The 19,234-nt window shown below is 52.0% G+C and overlaps 1 protein-coding gene across 3 annotated transcripts in view; it reads right to left on the bottom strand.

The window, feature by feature from the left end:
• ELOVL1 (ELOVL fatty acid elongase 1) overlaps positions 1-19,234 on the bottom strand; it is a 228,062-nt gene that overhangs the window by 122,590 nt on the left and 86,238 nt on the right. For 2 of the 3 annotated variants that reach the window (XM_069642437.1, XM_069642436.1), the window contains exon 2: positions 9,187-9,254. In XM_069642437.1, the coding sequence (XP_069498538.1) occupies positions 9,187-9,244 (58 nt within the window). In that variant the 5' untranslated portion in view covers positions 9,245-9,254. Of the gene's footprint in view, positions 1-9,186; positions 9,255-9,659; positions 9,778-19,234 lie in introns of those variants that run through there. The other variant, XM_069642438.1, reaches the window with a different exon arrangement.

Genomic DNA, 19,234 nt, shown 5'->3' with positions numbered 1-19,234 from the left:
AGAATATCGGTAGGAATGAGCGTCTGATTTCCGGCAAGAGGACGCCTGGTTACTTTTGGTATTTGATGAGCAGGCATCATCTCCTCTGGTGGTTCGTGGTAGTGGATTTCTAAGACGGGTGCTCTGGCTGGTGCAAAGAATGTTGCGTTAGCCCGGTTGGACAGTCTATTTGGCAGAGGCTCGGTTGTAGGTGTCAGAGGGCCCATTTTTCAGGGACCCTGCTCATAGTTTGCGCAGGAGGCAGGGTGGGTCCTGATACGTTTGTCATTATCGCATGATTCTGCAGCTCTGTTGTAGGTCTTAAAGGGTCAATTTCCGGGTCCCTGGTTATAGTTTGCGACACATGCATGTTGTGCATGTTCGTGGTTATCGTAGGATTCTTCAGGAGAGTCGGGCCATGCACAGCAGTTATTGCACCGGCAGCGTGGGAGTTATTGGCTTTGTTCCTAGGATGCATCATCCGATCATATACCACCTTGAGTGACGATAGGTGACGAGAAATAACCCAACCGTAGTCTTTAAACCGTTAAGTGCTATGGGGCTCTGCTTTGCAGACACTGATTTGATACCCATATGGGTAAGTTTGACACAGGATAATAGTGAACACTGCGAGATGTATTGGCTGGCGGGGGGCCTGTGACAGTGGCTTTCCATGTTAGATCCTCAATGGGTAGAGTTAGACAGGGTCCCGTCGCATTCACTGTTAGAGGAGTTATTACGTTCCGTGGGTATGTTGATGCATAGGTTCTGCACAAAGGTTTGCATGGTAGCTGTTGGCAACTCCTCGAGTGATCGTTCTACTCTTCCTTATGGAAAGGGTAGTGAGTACGCTTGGTTAAGGTTCCAGTTTCAGGTTGAACATATGCATGTCTTGGCATTACTGGCGTTGCAGAGCACCGGGGTTTGGGCGCAGGGGCGGGTATTGTCAGCTACATGGCATAAGGCCATTGTTGGTCGAGCTTGGGTGCGGACAGCCCACCAGTCTCGAGTTTGACTTCCGTTTCCCGAACAGTTCCTATTTCTGAGGCATTGGTTTTATTTTATTGGCCGGCTTGTGTGGCCCAACTGTCCCTGGTTTTCTGAGATAATGCTGTTCTATATGAAATCTGGCCATTAGTATGGGGGTTGGTGGCCTTAGGAGGTCTCTTTTATGGATTAGAGAAAAGCCAAGTTTTCAATGCTTTACGGAAGGCCATATAGGCCCTGTTGTGTCGAATGAGGGGAGGCAATCTGGGCACAGTGTTGGCGTCAAGGTGGAGTAGACCTACCCTCCAATCCTGCCTGAATTGGAGGCTGGAATCACTGGTCGGAGGGCCGTGCATGACCACAGGGTGTGAGATGGGCGGTAGTGCATAATCTTCTCTTGTAGGCATGTCGGGCCAGCCTTGTGCATGGCTCAGTGGGTGATGCATAGGATTTTTAACGTGGCCCTTTTTCCAATACGGAGCCAGTGAAGGGTGCGCAGGGCAGACAAGATGTGGTCCCTTCGTCCCAGTGCAAGGAGGAGTTTGGCTGCCACATTTTGGACTCTTTGGAGTTAATGGTGGTAGGCCAGTGCACCGAAGTACAATGAGTTTGCATAATCCAGTCTAGACATGCCAATGGACATAATGGATGCCAGGCTCAAAAACCTGGAGGTGCAAGTGGCAGTGTTTAGATACATTGTTGCTCTGATGGGACAGGGTTAGGCCGGAGTCCAGTGTTCAGCCAGGGTTTTTGACTGTGGTGGAGGTAGGGTGGCTGGGGGTGTTGGGGTTGCCGAGGGAGGAGGGGACATGGAAGTGGGAGTAGAGCTGTGTTGCGACATAACATTATCTAGGTTTTCCCTAGGTCAGGTTGTGGATCGGTGCTTGATTTAGGGAAACTAAGGGCAATTTGGGTGTCATCTGCATAATTATAGCAGGTGAGGTTATGCGAGCGGACGATTTCTGGCAGCGGTGTCATGTAGAGGTTAAAAGGAGAAGTGAGAGGCAAGCGTCTTGAGGTACTCTGGTGTTCAGAAGGTGAGCAGAGGAGGTAAAAGGAGGAAGGAAAGTGATTTGTTTCCCCGTTAAGGAAGGAGGCAATCCAGTTGAGTGCTGAGTCTCGGATTCCCAGGGAGTGATTAACTGGTTAATGGTGTCAAAATCTGCTGAGAGGTCAAGGAGAACCAGTGTGTTGCATCCTTCAGAGTCTGCATTGCTTTTGAGGTCGTCCCATATCGAGATCCGTGTGGTTACAGTTCTGTGGCATGGTCGGAAGCCCGACTGAGCTTGTTGGATTCAGAGAAAAGGTTGAGCTGTAAGTAGGCAGATCGGTCGATGAGTCATGAGGAATCTGGTGTTGGAGATGGGCCTGTAGTTGATAGGGCATCAAGACCTGCTTTATCAAAAGCGGTGTGACATTGGCTACTTTGAAGGTTTTGGGGAAGATGCCAGAGGTGAGCGAGTCGTCGAGTATGGACCTCCACTGTTCTCCTGCACAAGGGGAGGTGAAGATTTCTTTGAGGTGTGGAGGGACAAGGGTCAAAGGGGGGACCCGGAGAGTCTGCTGCAGGACAACAGTCACTTGAGATGGGCGTGGGAGGATGGTGCTCCTGTGGCGGGGGTGCCGCAGTCTTGGGGAGCGGGTGGAGGGTGAAAGTTAGCCATTAAATTCGACCGTCTTATTCAGTGCTGTACCATGGAAGTGTTGGGAGAGGGAGTTGCCTAAGTTGCAATAGTGCAGGGTGGCTTCCAGAACTCCGAAATTATCCTGTGGAGCTCTTTGCTACTGCTGCAGCAGTTCAGTATTCTTTTATTTGAGTAGGCTTTTTTGGCCTTCCGGATCTCAGATCTGTAGTTACGATGATGGGCGAGCCTGACTTTGCTAAGAGGGGTTTTTGATGTTCGCCATTTGCACTCAAGGTAGCGGTTGTGGGTTTTGAAGGTCTTCAGATGTGGCATGAACCATTGTGGCAAGTGGGACCTTTTGCAGGTGGCAAAGGGGGAGGAGTGAGTCGTAAGCCAGGAGTCAAAGGATTCGTTAGGTGGAGCTCTGTCCAAGGACGGGAGTGTGCGTAGCAGGGCTTCCGCCAGGTCAGGCACAACCGGGACCTTGTTCCAGTATTCGTGATTGTGTGGGGCACAGGGAGAGTCTTAGGTGGAGGGGCCAGAGTGCAGATAGAGAAATGTATGGCTGAGTCTCTGTCCACATGAGGGGGTTGGGACTGTACACCGAGATGGGGGTCAGAGGAGCTAAGATTGCATCAAGGGTGGGGCCTTCAGTGTCGGTGGGGCCTGTGGTTTGTCGGGAGAGGTTGACAACCAGGGGATCTGTTATGAGGTTGTTGGGGACATCAAACCAGATATTGAAGTCACCCAGAATAGTGAGTGCTGTGTGATTGACCAGAGATGGTTGACAAAAGGTCTGTGGTATCCCGGATTCCTGCATATGAGGAGGAAACTGTGTGAAAGAGTGGGCAATAGGGAGAGTCTGACCAGAATGGCTTTGCAGTTAGCTGGGCATTGCTGTTTTTCAGTGAGTGAGATGGAAATGTGTTGTTTGTGGAGGATGGCTAATCTGCCACCTCTGGAGGGTCTGTTGTGGGGGGATGGGCAGTAGGAAGAGAAAGCTGTGTGCAAGACTTTTTTAAAAGCTGTGAACCATGTTTCAGTGATGAAGATGAGCTCAGAATTATCAGAGGATAGAAGGTCGAAGATGCTGTGTCTTTTTGGCCGCAGATCGGGCATTGAATAGGAGGCTGATGAGTTGGTGGCTCCCCTCATGGCATTGGCCGGCCGTACTGGGCAGGTCTGAGTGGCTGGAGGGGAAGTGTTGGTAGCCATGGAGGGCAGTGTGGCTAGAGCAGTCGGCATGACTATGTCCAATTGAGGTGTGGTTAGCGTTCGGGATTATTTTGGGGGATGGAGGGAGGGAGAGGTCGGTTTGGAGCGGGAAGAGTGAGTGTGTGGTGCCTGTATTGCATGAGATGAGAGTAGATGGAAAGGGGGTGGACAGTGCTGCCTGGTCTGGCTAGCTGTTGTATGGATTGCGAATCCGGAGGGAGGTCTAGAGGTGTTAGGCAAGATTTTGTGTTCAAAGAGGGACCGTCAGGTCTGGCTAGCGGAGGCGGGAGGGGTCCTGACAGCTGGGCTATAGGCAGAAGGGACGGGGGTGGAGGCATCCGGTGCAGGCGGGGTGAGGCAAGATGAGTCGATGGTGAGGGCCGGTTAATTGTTCCCAGTTTTGTGCATTTGGGTGCATGATGAGTGTGAGAGGGTTGGGAGGTCAGAAGGTAGAGGAAGGAAGTGATAGTTCTAGAAAGGGAGAGGCGTGCCAAGCCGAGAAAGGGGAAAGTTGTGTAAGAGGGTGGTCTGGAGATGGGAGGGTGATGGGGTGGTCATTGTAAGTGGAAAGGAGAGGGAGATTGGGGTTTGTTGTCTATGGTGTGGGTGGGTCAGGGATGCTGGGTTTTCGGGGTATTGGAGGTGGGGTGAGGTAGGGTGCGTTAGTAGTGGAAGGGAGGGTAGATGTATTGGTGGGACGGCGGGTTGGTGGTGCTATGCAGAGCTCACCACGTGTGTTTGGATTAGTGCGTCGATGGGGGTACATGGTTTTTTGGCTATGGTGCAGAGGGAAGAGGGCGGTGGAGCTGATCCGTGGGTAGGCAGGGGGACATTTCTGTGGGGAGGTACAGATGGTGGGGGAAAGGCTTGGAGGTTGCGTTTGGAGCGCTAGAGCACTCCTCTGGCTTGAGAGTTGGATGCAGTGCGATGTGTAGAGAAGGGGGTGGGTGAAGAAGGCTCTCGGCGGTTGATCCAGAGGGGCTGTATGAGGGTGTGTGCGCTGGAGCGGGGTCGGGTGAGATGGTTCTTGGTGTGCCACGTCGCTTCTCGGGTCTGAGAGTTTGAGGTGGTGTGGTGAGGGGAGGGAGGATGTGGAGGGTAAGAGTGTAGGAGTGTTTTTTTGTGTTCTGGTGCCGGGGAAGGAGATGTGTTGTGGCATATGGCAGGGGATCGAGAATGAAGGTGCGGGATTGGCAGCGGAGGGCCGGCTGCTGTGGTTATTGGCTTGCCAGAGGGTTTCTTTCGCTAGTGGCTTAGGATGTGTATGGCGAGTGGCTGTGTGTGGGGGTCCTGTTCTGAGTGAGTTTTGTGGAAGGTTCAGAGTTGTGTGGCTGGAGAGGTGGTCTTGGTTGTAGCTGTGTTCCTGTCGGATTGGAGTCCCAAGGCATGGTCGTGTGAGGGAGCATTGTGGCAAGTGGGAGTCTTTGGATCTGAATGAGTTGCTGCAGGTAGGGGGCGCTTAGGTCACAGGTATCTGGGTCGAACAGGGCACCCAAGTCTACTGAAGGCACTACGCACCTACATTTTGAGACACCTGGTTATTGGGAGGGAGCGCCCAGGACGACACAGCGTTAAGCACCATAACACCTAGATATGGGACAGTAGTACATGCAGCAACACCCAGATTTGAGACAGTAGTGAGTGCAACAACACTTAGATTTTGGACACCTGGACAGAGGGGAAAAGGCGCCTAAAATGGGGGAGAGCGCAAATGCAAAAGCATGCAGATGTGGCAAAATACCGTCTTTTAACAGTGTGACAGACTGGATAATTAAATGGGATGGACAATCTAATGGGAATCGGTAATTGCTTGCCTCGCTGTCTAACCTCGCCTACGTTCTCGGTTGCTGCTGGTTGATGGCTGCAGGCACCACTGGCTAAAACGGGCCAACACGGTCTGGAGTTGCTTTTTCAGAAGTTGCCCTTTTCCTCAGGGCCCTTCAACACAGGGGGCTGCAACGGACAGTGGGGCTGCTCTGAGGGGATGTCTTAAGTATGCCTGGGGGCCAATGGGAGCAGGGGGGTGGGAAGGACAAACAAGGAAGCAGGCTCCAGGCCCAACAAGCAGCACACACAGCGCCAACACAGGTGAATTTCACACAAATGCAATTAAAAACAAATAAATCACTCAGGCGACACTGGGGGCCTTACCTCAAGTCACAGAGCTAATGAGTCGTGAAATACTTGAGATGAGTGGCGTATGAGTGGTACAAGTAAACCAATAAGATTAGAGGTCCGCAGTGTAGACAGGGCACATGATGGTGGGGCACGTCCAAGGGGATGCAGTCTTTATTGAAACTTCTCAGGGTACTGAGTTACCATGGACAAACCTTACGAGAGAGTGTAGCCACACACCCAGGGCATTCAAAACATGGGGGAAAATCTCATGAGAGGGTAGGGACACACCCAGGGGATTTGAGAAACCGGGGAAAAGGTGACACAATGAGGTGAGTCAAAGACACCACCACACCACGGAAAAGCAATAAGAGCCACATCCCGACAGCGATGTGGCACTCGCAGGAGCCTACAGAAAGGCAAGTGATCAGTACATTAGAAGAGGGTAGTGATGCAATGGGCAGCCTATGGAGACACGAAACAGAAGCAGAAGTTGGCACACTCCGCAGTGAGGTGACCAAGTACCACATCATGAGAAGGCGCTGTATAAGCGAACGACAAACATGACAGTGGGGGTGGGAGATACAACCTGGGAGAAAAATATCACAACACAATAGGTTTGTAGGACACAGACAAGAGACAGGAAAAAGGGTGGGCATAGGGCAATACCCAGGGATATGTAGAGATTAGACCCAACCACACCATGAGAAGAGTCGCGCACATGGGGCGGGGAGCTCAGAAGAGCCATAAATACACAACATCACAGCGCAAACTAAAACCAGGGCCTCAGGAGACACGTTGCAGTCACACATCTAGTGACAGACCACGGGCACTGTCGTAACTGCACCAAAAGGAAAGCCTTTGAGGGGGGGAAAAAAAGGTGTTCGTGGCTTAAGGGGTGTTGTAATTATAACCCCACCAGGGGGCTGCTACAGAAGCACTCCGTGGATACTTTCAAAAGATTGTCTGGAAGGAAGTGGGAGGGACATTTCATGAAACAATTCAGCTTCATGAACAATGGCTAGTTATCTATAAAGTGCAGTATTTTAACATCACTAAGCACAATTTCAAATTCACTGTGCAAACCAAGGTGAAAAATGTAATTCTAGGATGAGGAGGAGCAGGGTGTGCTGCACTAGACCCCTAGAACTCATGCCGGCATTTGGAGGATTGCCTTGGGCCAGGGACAGCTTGGAAGGCTAGTAAATGATGTTAGTGCTCTGCTAGGTTACTTTTATTTTTCTGTTTTTATTTTTTATTTAGCTGAATTTAATCAACTTTTAAAAACAACATGTTATGTACAGTAAAATTAGGAAAAGAAACTAAAAAAAAAAAAACAAAAAAAAAACAAAACAAAAAAAAAGACAACAAGAAAGAACAACAAAGAAACACATTCAGATACATAAAATAACAAACATAATAGAAGCGTTTCTATACATAAATGAATACTAATTTAAACTGGACTCATCTGATCATGTCCATTTACTGAGTTAAGAAATATAAAGAAAAAAAAAAAAGAAAAACTGCATTTTTAATTAACTGGGATCTCTCACTTTAAAATGTTCTAAAAGGTTCACATCATGTAAAAAACGAATAACATTAATTCTGAGTGATATGTTTTTACCTTTGAGTATCATTTGCCATAATAAATCTGAAGATAAATTAACATATTCTTTAAGAGTAGATTTGAAAAATTGAGTTTGTTTCATATACAAGGAGGCGCATTCAGTGAGCAGATGTTTAAGTGTTTCCTTTTGACCAAGATCTTCACAATGTCTACAGCTAAGGTTACTTTTATACCACACACAGATCTGAAAGAGGGGCGGTGGGGCATGTTACCGGGGAGCAAGGGGAAATGCAAGATGCTTTGCTGTTGCGTTGATGCGTGCAGACCGGAAGTATCCGGATGTCCGTTCTGTGTTGAGAGCAGACAGGCATTTGTGTCCAGAAGTGAGCCTGGTGTGGCCGCTGAGCTAGGACGCATTGCCCTGGGGTGGGAGGAGTGTACAATGAATGCATGGTTACAATACACCTCTATGCTAATTTACAATGCAAGTGTTGTGTGGAGCGCATCTGATCCAAGGCGCCAACAGAGACTGGATGCACACCAGGGACTGGTGCACAGCCAGGTAGCAGACGTGCGCTTCCCCTAGGGACTAATCAGAGGAGCATGTGGGCTTGGTCCCTCAAGGGTGCTGTTAAAGGGATGCCTGCTGCAGCATGCAAAAGGCCAGCAGGTCCCTGTGCATCACTGGCACTGTAAATACACACACACACACCACACCTCTTCTGCCATTCTAGAGGCGGCGTTTGGCGGCAGCACAGCACATGCAACTGTGGCACTGCACCAAACACTAGGATTTAGACCCCACTCCTCAAGTTTGCAGGTGGCACCACAGGGATCGAAATTGAGATTTGATAAGCAGGAGCTAAAAGCAGCTCCTGGGTATCCAGTGACCTGGTGCTCCGACTGGGGAATGAGGAGCTAGTACATAGTTTTACACAAATCTAACTCCCACATAAGATGCAAACATTTTATTGAATGTACTCTCTATGGCCAGTTATACCTTAAATGTTATATAGATGTTTCCTCATGTTTATTTATCGATTGTCCCAAATGCAGAAGTTAAATCCACTTAGACGGGTTTGTTCATCATCAGTTGGGCTGAGGGAGCTAAAAAGAGCCCCTGGTAACCATTGACGCCAAGCTAACCAGGCTCCTACAGGCTGCAAGCAGGAACTAAATGGATCCCAGCCCCCCTCAATTTCAACTCTGCGCCCTAGCCAACAGCAACTGCAGCCAACCCCACATTGCAGATAACAACCCCCTTGCATTCTACCCCGACAACGGGTAAACACAAGCACCTCAACACCCAATGGCACACGAACATCCAGCATCCGCTGTTGCCAACTTAACGCAGCCAATGCCAGCTACCGCCACCTCCAACATTGGGTGATGGCCCACCCCTTCACAGCCACACCAATATCCCTCACTGCCACCAACGCTCTGTACACTCCCCACTCCCAAACTTAGAGATGCCCGCTGGTGACAAAAGGAGACAACTGCTCATAACACCCACTGGCCACCCCTCTGAGCCAGGAGAGAGGGACTGCAAGGCCAAACTAAACCGCCCTCTACACACCCCTCTCCGCCCCTCCACAGCTCTGCCTCTTGCGCATAGGTGACCACAGCCCCACGAATTCACGATGCCCCCCCCCCCTCCTGCCCCAAGAAGAAGTTCACCAAATGGCGGGGGCTTCTCACCTGCTCCTTTCATGAAGTCTTCATACTTGAGCACCACTCGTTCCATAAAGGCCTCCATCTTGTCAGCCCTGGGGGGAAAAAAGGCGAATGATCAGTAACATCCAGAAAGTCAATGAGCCCACACAGAGGGGTCCACCGTTCCCACTGCCACGGTGACCACCACAGCCCCCCTCCGTCCTCCCCCGGGACCCCACTAAAACTTGCATAGAGGCATACCTTCCTGCAGTGAGCCCAGCACCGCTCCCCACCTTTCAGTGAACCCATCGGAGCCACTCCCCACCGGGCCCATTGTGCACCCACCATAGCCCTGCAGCTTCTGAGATCACCCCCCCACCCCCCCAGGGACCCCACTAAAACTTGCATAGAGGCATGCCTTCCTGCAGCTTCGAGCCCACCGCTGCCCCCACTCCAGCACCAGCTTCCTCCACAGTCAGCCCACCAGAGCCACCCTCAGCGTGCCAATCTGAACCCACCACGAGTCCAGGGTTTCCACAGCTCCTCCACACCACACAGATAGACCACTCAGAGACCGGCACCGCACGCGAGCGAGCAGAGTGGCAGCGCTTGCGAGGCCCGCCACACCTGCCCTTCACCCTTCACCTACATGGCACAGTCCCGACTCCCGAGGATCGGGAGTGGCCTGAGAAGGAGGCTGCCCGATTGCGCCTTAGGCGGGGGAGGGGGAGGGGCACCGGTAGGACTGGAATCTCCCCCCCCCCCCCCCGCCCGCCCTCCATTCTCTACCAGGCGTGCGTGGATTGCATGCAGCAGTCTCTGCCAGGCGGGGAGGGCGCCTCAGCACACACCCCCGCCTCATTTCATCGGGGTACATCAAGCTCACTCTTTACACCCTGCACATGCCCCGTGGTTTCTTAAATAAATGCACACGATACAACCCCCCCCCCCTCCCGACAGTCCTAGAGAATCCCGCCTTCGTAGGTTCACTGCCACCCAGGTCTACCCCAGCCCTAGCCCTTACACTCCCTTCCAATGGCCCCTCTCCCCACTCCACGCGGGCCCCTCCTTCCCTAGCCTCAGTTTCTTATCCCAGGTCGCCCACACGCCCCCCACCCCACCAAACTTACACCAAAACCGAGAATTTCAAGTTTGCGTTTCCGCCCCCCCGAGCAAACAATATCAGGCACGAGTCGCAAGCAGTACTGTGTGCTATTGCTATAGCGCTTCCAACTCCTAGGCCACCAAGGCGCTTTATTTTCATTAGTAGCAAGAAAACGGGCAGAAAGATAGGTCGCACAAAAGTCAAATGACCAGCAAGATCAGGTTCCAACATGATCCATGCCAATCTCTGGGTGCTTATGCAGTCCGGTTTGCATTCTGGGACTTGTAGTCTGTTTTTATCATGGGAAAAGCAGAACGGCAAATCCTAGAATGCAAAGCCCACCCACACATGACTGGATAAGCAGCGAGAGGTTGGAGTGTATCGTGCACGACAGGGGTGAGTGAGAACTCCACCAGCATGGAGGGGGCTGCAGGAGAGCACCGGGGTGTGGCACCCCACAGCCAGGGCACCGCGGAGAAGAACATGAACATGTGTCCTGGGTGGCGGCGGGGGCAGGGGCAGGGACCGAGAAGTGGGGGCCCTTCCGAGGAGCACCTCGCGGATCCCAACTGCGCCCACCTCTGGCTGGGACCCTCTCTCGACATGCCCGATCTATAGCGGTGCTTCACTGGAGAGAGGCCACCAAGCTAGAGAAGGTGGGGCGTCCACCTGGTCTCCCCACTGGCTCAGCCCCCTCTCATCCCACTCTTCTTGTGGAACGGTTTGTAGGGCTTGGGGGTTCGCATACCCTGCTTTGTTGGGGTTCTGTTGAAGAGGTTGGACGTGGCCCGTCTAGTCTATGCTGTGGGCCAATGTCGGGAGGGGGGCGGAGGAGGGGCAATGCCGGGACATTTTACAGCGGGACACGCTCTCCCCTTCGCCAGCACAGGACATCACAACAGGGGACATTCCTGCCAAGTGGGGGTCAGAAGCCCGTTCCCTAGCGAATGATGGCAACCCATGGTCCTAGTAATATTGCTCGCCCCCCCCCTGTGATTATCTGGGTCACCGGGTAACACAGTGTGCCCGAAGGTGGGGCGCGCTACTGTGGACCTGCCTTACCAACTGCCCCAAGCAACATCCCCCAACGGACATCGTCCCACCTTCGCCAATTGCCCCAACAATATATTGGGTAACCAACGTAGACATCCTTTTAAACCAAGACTACCAGGGCACCAGGACACCTGGGCCCACATGGTTAAATTAAATACCTACAGTCATGAAACCATCAAGTTGCATTCACGAGAAAGAAGGAAGAAACAGGAGCAAACGGGTCCTCTTCTAAACCCTCCTCCTGCAAAAAGGGAAACACATGTTCATAGCACCTTAGTCAAAAAATAGGGTGCAGAGGCCCCTCCCTAGCCAGACGCTCACGCGTGTTCCTGTCCAGAGTGCAGAGTGCACGTCAGGGCACCATGCGGGTCTGTTCTTCAGGGTATGCAGAGCACGACCCGGAGCCATGCCTGTATGTTTACAGACTCCAACCAGGATTCAGAATGGCTAGGAGCCATTTAGCTCTTGCTTCTAGCCTACAAGAGCCCGCTTAGCTGGCAAGCGACAGCTGCCAGGAGACACCTCTGCCTCCCCTGGCAACTAGTACCCTGCAGACATCTATACAGGATATTAGGAGTATGCCAGAAGGCTGATAAGCGAGAAATAGAGCACAGCTAATACATAAAGACAGTGGAGAATACACCATGGGCAAACAGTTTAGGTAGCATTTCCTGGTTCCTAGCAGTAGCTCCTGCCTACTGGGTGATGCCTGACCCCCAGGAACGGGGTGTACGCGTCCTGCTCATCGAATCTCAACTGCAAACCCTACCAATGCTGGTCAGAGCATCGCGAGGGTCCACAGTGAGGGCACAGGAAAAGCCCTATTCAGTTCTGTGCCCTGTTTATCCACAGAACCCAATGCTGGTCAGAGCATCATGTGGGTTCATAGTGAGGGCACAGGAAAAGCCCTATTCAGTTCTGTGCCCCATTTATCCACAGAACCCAATGCTGGTCAGAGCATCATGTGGGTCCATAGTGAGGGCACAGGAAGAGCCCCATTTAGTTCTGTGCCCGGTATATCCACATAACCCTAAGCTGGTCAGAGCACCATGTGGGTATATAGTGAGGGCACTGGTAGAGCCCTATTCAGTTCTGTGCCCTGTATATCCACAGAACCCTAAACTGGTCAGAGCACCCTGTGGGTATATAGTGAGGGCACTGGTAGAGCCCTATTTAGTTCTGTGCCCTGCATAGCCACAGAACCCTAAGCTGGTCAGAGCACCATGTGGGTATATAGTGAGGGCACTGGTAGAGCCCTATTCAGTTCTGTGCCCTGTTTATCCACAGAACCCAATGCTGGTCAGAGCATCATGTGGGTTCATAGTGAGGGCACAGGAAAAGCCCTATTCAGTTCTGTGCCCCGTTTATCCACAGAACCCAATGCTGGTCAGAGCATCATGTGGGTCCATAGTGAGGGCACAGGAAGAGCCCCATTTAGTTCTGTGTCCTGTATATCCACATAACCCTAAGCTGGTCAGAGCACCATGTGGGTATATAGTGAGGGCACTGGTAGAGCCCTATTCAGTTCTGTGCCCTGTATATCCACAGAACCCTAAGCTGGTCAGAGCACCATATGGGTATATAGTGAGGGCACTGGTAGAGCCCTATTTAGTTCTGTGCCCTGCATAGCCACAGAACCCTAAGCTGGTCAGAGCACCATGAGGGTATATAGTGAGGGCACTGGTAGAGCCCTATTTAGTTCTGTGCCCTGCATAGCCACAGAACCCTATGCTGGTCAGAGCACCATGTGGGTATATAGTGAGGGCACAGGAAGAGCCCAATTCAGTTCTGTGCCCCGTTTATCCACAGAACCCAATGCTGGTCAGAGCATCATGTGGGTCCATAGTGAGGGCACAGGAAGAGCCCTATTCAGTTCTTTGCCCTGTATCGTCACAGAACCCTAAGCTGGTCAGAGCACCATGTGGGTATATAGTGAGGGCACTGGTAGAGCCCTATTCAGTTCTATGCCCTGTATATCCACAGAACCCTAAGCTGATCAGAGCACCATGTGGGTATATAGTGAGGGCACTGGTAGAGCCCTATTCAGTTCTGTGCCCTGTATATCCACAGAACCCTAAGCTGGTCAGAGCACCATGTAGGTATATAGTGAGGGCACTGGTAGAGCCCTATTCAGTTCTGTGCCCTGCATATCCACAGAACCCTAAGCTGGTCAGAGCACCATGTGGGTATATAGTGAGGGCACTGGAAGAGCCCTATTTAGTTCTGTGCCCTGCATAGCCACAGAACCCTAAGCTGGTCAGAGCACCATGTGGGTATATAGTGAGGGCACTGGAAGAGCCCTATTTAGTTCTGTGCCCTGCATAGCCACAGAACCCTAAACTGGTCAGAGCACCATGTGGGTATATAGTGAGGGCACTGGTAGAGCCCTATTCAGTTCTGTGCCCTGTATCTTCACAGAACCCTAAGCTGGTCAGAGCACCATGTGGGTATATAGTGAGGGCACTGGTAGAGCCCTATTCAGTTCTGTGCCCTTACCATTAGGACTAGATATCCAACATGTACCAGTGACCAGGGGCTACCACTGGGGAACAAGGAGTTACCGCATAGCTTTCCACAAATCTAAGATGCAAACATATCATTGTGTTCATAGTTAATGAACGCGTATGTTTTAAATGTCATATAGTTGTGTCTTAATGCGTATTTATAGATTGTCCCATAAACAAAGGCACAACTGGAATGTGTCTCACATGCACAGGATGTAGCCACCCCAAGCCTTTCTCCCACGCTAAGCACCCTACAGGGTCAGACTCTAGGTTGGGCATTTTCTCCCTCGTCTGCAACCAACGCCCAGGAGGCCAAAGAAAACAAAGATCAGAGGGAGGCGACCCCGCCCTGGAATCTCTGGGTGGCAATGGCAGGCACACCCCTTAAACGACCCAACCCCGCCAGACTCGGGGGTGAGGGGAGGCCCTCGCCACCCTAGGGCCTGCACACCACTCGACAGTCACAGAGCCATGCCCAAACTATGCACAGAACCCAGAGCACGGGCAGAGCCATCCAGCACTGAAGTCTGAAGCAACAAGGCAGGAAAATACCATTAACAGCACCCGCTAAAAACCTCAATTCTCTGCAAAAACCTCTAAAACACTAAACAAACCCTACCACATCTCTGCACAGCATTCCGCACGCACTTCACTATACTGCAACAAGACAAACCACACAGTCATGCACAACAGCACATGGGAGGCTATGATCCGAAAGTCACACCCACAGTGCTCCAGAACAGATCTTGAAGTGGGAGTATTTTACTCCACGTTTTTTTAAAGTTGGGAGTAAAACGATTTTGCAGGGAGTAAAAATGTGAGCTCAATTCCAAATGCGAGTAAAAATATATTTTCACTGGAAAACGAAAATGTTTTTGCTATAATTCCCTGCACCTAGTTATTCATTCACATTAAAAGATCCAAGTTCACTTCTTCCAATCATGCCATAATGGTAGTTTCTTTCTGTGGACCTACGTTCACTACTGGTCCAAAAATATCCATGTAGCTGTGTGGGTGAAAGCAGGGGCACATGCTCTTACGTTTCTGGTCCTTATTTGGTGGGAGTATTTTTACTGGCTATTTTTTATTTTTTGGCAGTATTTGCCTATTTTTAGGGAGTGAAAGTGGCCGATATACCCCTTATCTGGAGGGCTGCACACCTATGATAAGAGAACGGCGTTAACCAAACTGAAGCGGTCACCAGGACATCACAACTTGCTGTACCTTTTCCTGCTATACCATACTAACCCATCCCACCCTCTTACCTTTGAGATCCACCAGGGGACCACTCCGGTGATGATACTGCACGGTATAAAAGTCCTTCAACATTAAGAAATGTACAGAGTTAAATTCACACAGGTGTGTTAGTTGGGCATATGTTGGCCTGGAAAGCCAAAAAGGTAGCCCCTGCAAGTGGTTGGGGCCAAGCTAACTAGGCTACAAGCAGGAGCTAAATAGTTCCCCTCAATTTCGAACTTGGCTGTATATCCACAGAACCCAATGCTGGTCAAAACATTGTGTGGGTCCATGGTGAGGGCACAGGTAGAGCCCTAATTCAGGACTGTGCTCTGTATATCCACAGAACCCAATGCTGGTCAGGCCATCATGCGGTCCATAGTGAGGGCACAGGTAGAGCCTTAATTCAGTTCTGTGCCCTGTTTATCCACAGAACCCAATGCTGGTCAGAGCATCATGTGGGTCCATAGTGAGGGCAAAGGTAGAGCCCTATTCAGTTCTGTGCTCTGTATATTTACAGATCCCAATGATGGTCAGAGCATCGATTTATCGGGGACCGAAACTCCAGTGCGTCCAAACAGTGTATACAGAGAAACCCACACTGGGTCCATGGCGAGTACACATGGAAACCTTTTCCTACATCTCAATTCTGAAGAAAATGCAAATACACTACAGAAAACACACCAGGTCGTGTTCCTGCGCTCGACCTCCCTTTGGAGCGCCCACTTGCCCGTGAGATTTTGCACTAAGCTTTCAGTCTGTGCCACACACCCGTGCTATGAATTACTATCACCAAGCTCCAAAACTAGAATTGTGTCATGATACCAGAGTGCCAGCTATTACCAGCCCCGTTGTCCCCCGCCCCCCAGTTAAGGGCCTCAGAAAGAGCGAGGGCCATTGTGAGATGGTAACTCGTGAGCATTGTCTCTGGGTTGGCACTCAACCCACTGAGATAGCTCACAGAGCAGAGGCATGCTTCATGGATGGAAGCAGGGTGTTTAATCCAAATGGGGAACGTATGTGGATGGGGGACACCAGCGCGCACACACTATACTAAACTCTCCCTCACATGGAAAGTACACAACCCTATTTACCAACCACCCTTTGACTTAAGGGCCAATCCCATTTCCCATCCCCAGGAAAGGGAGTGAACTACTCACAGGTGGTCAGACCTCACCCCTTGAGCTACTTAAAGCGCCGCTGCCAGACTGATCAACATCAGACAACGTGACCCTATCTCCTCCAACCTCGAGGCGCTACACCGGCTACCAATACAAGCTCGGATCATCTTCTAAACAGCTCGCGCTACGTGCAAGGCTGTGCCACCCTAAGCGCCACACATCACTGCAAGGCTGTGCCATCCCAAGCGCCACCCTTGCCAGCTAACATCGAGGCACACACGAGGTGGGTAGAATTCCAGAAGCCGCAACATTGCGAGACTCGAAACAACAAAATGCCAGAAAAAGAAAACGGGGAGATGGGGCGGCAGGGCCCAGACACCCCACTTTCCAGGAAGGAACGGAAAAAGCCACTGCTCAGACCGGGCTTCAATACGATACCCACCAGACATCCGCAGGGCCTAGACACCCCCCACCTTCCAGGAAGGACAGACACCCCCACCTTCCAGGAAGGAAGTGAAGAAGCCACTGTTCAGGCCGGGCTTCGCTGCGACACCAACCAGACATCCGCAGGGACCAGACACCCCCCCACCTTCCAGGAAGGACAGACACCCCCCACCTTCCAGGAAGGAAGTGAAGAAGCCACTTTTCAGGCCGGGCTTCGCTGCGACACCAACCAGACATCCGCAGGGCCCAGACACCCCCACATTCCAGTAAGGAAGTGAAGAAGCCATTGTTCAGGCCGGGCTTTGCTGCGACACCAACCAGACATCGCAGGGCCCAGACACCCCCACATAACAGGAAGGAAGTGAAGAAGCCACTGTTCAGGCCGGGCTTCGCTGCGACACCAACCAGACATCCGCAGGGCCCAGACACCCCCACATTCCAGGAAGGAAGTGAAGAAGCCACTGTTCAGGCCGGGCTTCGCTGCGACACCAACCAGACATCCGCAGGACCCAGACACCCCCACATAACAGGAAGGAAGTGAAGAAGCCACCGTTCAGGCCGGACTTTGCTGGGACACCAACCAGACATCCGCAGGGCCCAGACACCCCCACATAACACGAAGGAAGTGAAGAAGCCACTGTTCAGGCCGGGCTTCGCTGCGACACCAACCAGAAATCCGCAGGGCCCAGACACCCCCACATAACAGGAAGGAAGGAACGAAGTGAAGAAGCCACTGTTCAGGCCGGACTTTGCTGCGACACCCCCGGACTTCCGCAGGGCCCAGACACCCCCACATTCCAGGAAGGAAGTGAAGAAGCCACTGCTCAGACTGGTCCTAAACGAGGGCACAGGATGAGAAGGCCCTGCCCCCTGCACTGGAGCACCTGCTATGTTTCTATGTATCCAGCTCTTTGGCTTCCTTGCTAGTTCTCAGCTCTAAGAAACAATGAACACAGTCTTTCGGAGCAAGGAGCTCTCGGAGGCTAGAGTCCACCTGGGATCCTCGGGTGGCCAACCTTCCACCCATCGCCTCTTCCGGAGCAAGGAGCTCTCGGAGGCTAGAGTCCACCTGGGATCCTCGGGTGGCCAACCTTCCACCCATCGCCTCTTCCGGAGCAAGGAGCTCTCAGAGGCTAGAGTCCACCTGGGATCCTCGGGTGGCCAACCTTCCACCCATCGCCTCTTCCGGAGCAAGGAGCTCTCAGAGGCTAGAGTCCACCTGGGATCCTCGGGTGGCCAACCTTCCACCCATCGCCTCTTCCGGAGCAAGGAACTCTCAGAGGCTAGAGTCCATCTGGGATCCTCGGGTGGCCAACCTTCCACCCATCGCCTCTTCCGGAGCAAGGAGCGCTCAGAGGCTAGAGTCCATCTGAGATCCTGGGGTGGCCAACCTTCCACCCACCGCCTCTTCCCAAGGACTTGCTGGATAAACCTTCATCAGTGGAGTGCAAAGCATAGTGGACTCTCTGCTCCTACCCAGGTCTAATTGCTGTTCCAGGCACCTTGCTCCAAGGCATTGGTCTACATACTGTGCCACTCCCCCGGCATGTGGATCGCTTCCACAAACTTCCCTTAGAAGCTTTCCAGGTCTGCACTGCCCTGAACATTCTACCATAATGGCCAGGTGCCATGCCTTCATGCCAAACCTCCATGCCAAGCAAGGCCAGTTTGGGGGTTCAATAAGACAATATAATGGGAGTCAAAAAGGTTCCAAAAGCAAAGGTTAAGCTATTCCCTGCTCTAGCGGCATGAACCTAGGTTCTGGCCTCGTCCTACGATCCAATCGTCCCATGTAGATCAGTAGGGTCAACCGAATAATAAGTTATTCACAGGCATGGGCGCCCCTCCGAGGACAAACATTCAAATAACCTGTTCTATCGGTTGTTCCCCACTCAGTAGGGTCTACAGCCACATTTTAGCTGACAGACCTCTCCCCCCCACCATTGTAGAGCGGCTCCCACCCCTGTATATACATTGATGGGGAATGCAACACTGCTTCTTTCAGACTTCAATGGCCAGTGAAGGGAAATGTACCAGTGACAAAAAGTCTTTACTTGCACCTCCATATTGGGTGAAAGGGATGCCCCCCACTGGGCGACATTGGATGAAGGTGATACCCGCCAATGCACGACATTGGGTGAAGGGGACGCCCCCCATGCACAACGTTGGGTGAGGGGACGCCCCCATACGCGATGTTGGGTGAAGGAGACGACGCCCCCATGCGCAACGTTGGGTGAAAGGGACGATGCCCCATCCGTAACATTGGGTGAAGGGTACGATGCCCCCATGCGCAACATTGGGTGAAGGGGACGACGCCCCCATGCGCAACATTGGGTGAAGGGGACGACGCCCCCATGCGCAACATTGGGTGAAGGGGACGCCCCCATGCGCAACATTGGGTGAAGGGGACGCCCCCATGCTCGATGTCTGGGCAGAGGTGAGTTTGCCATTCTGGTTCAGATCTCATTTAGACCCCATGGTCTGCAGAGGGGATTTCCATATGCTTGCTCTTATGGACCACAGTTTGGGGGTGAAGGGGTGCAAACTGCTTTATTAAGCAACAGTATGGGCAAAAGTAGAGCGTGCTGGAGTGGTGCATTTAGGCCACTGCAGTAGGGGGAAGGGAATGC

Source organism: Ambystoma mexicanum, chromosome 1q, assembly GCF_040938575.1.
Source record: "Ambystoma mexicanum isolate Mex_15411 chromosome 1q, UKY_AmexF1_1, whole genome shotgun sequence".
Taxonomy (NCBI): domain Eukaryota; kingdom Metazoa; phylum Chordata; class Amphibia; order Caudata; family Ambystomatidae; genus Ambystoma; species Ambystoma mexicanum.
The sequence above is the reverse complement of the archived record's forward strand: the minus strand, read 5'-3'. Positions and strand labels throughout refer to the sequence as shown.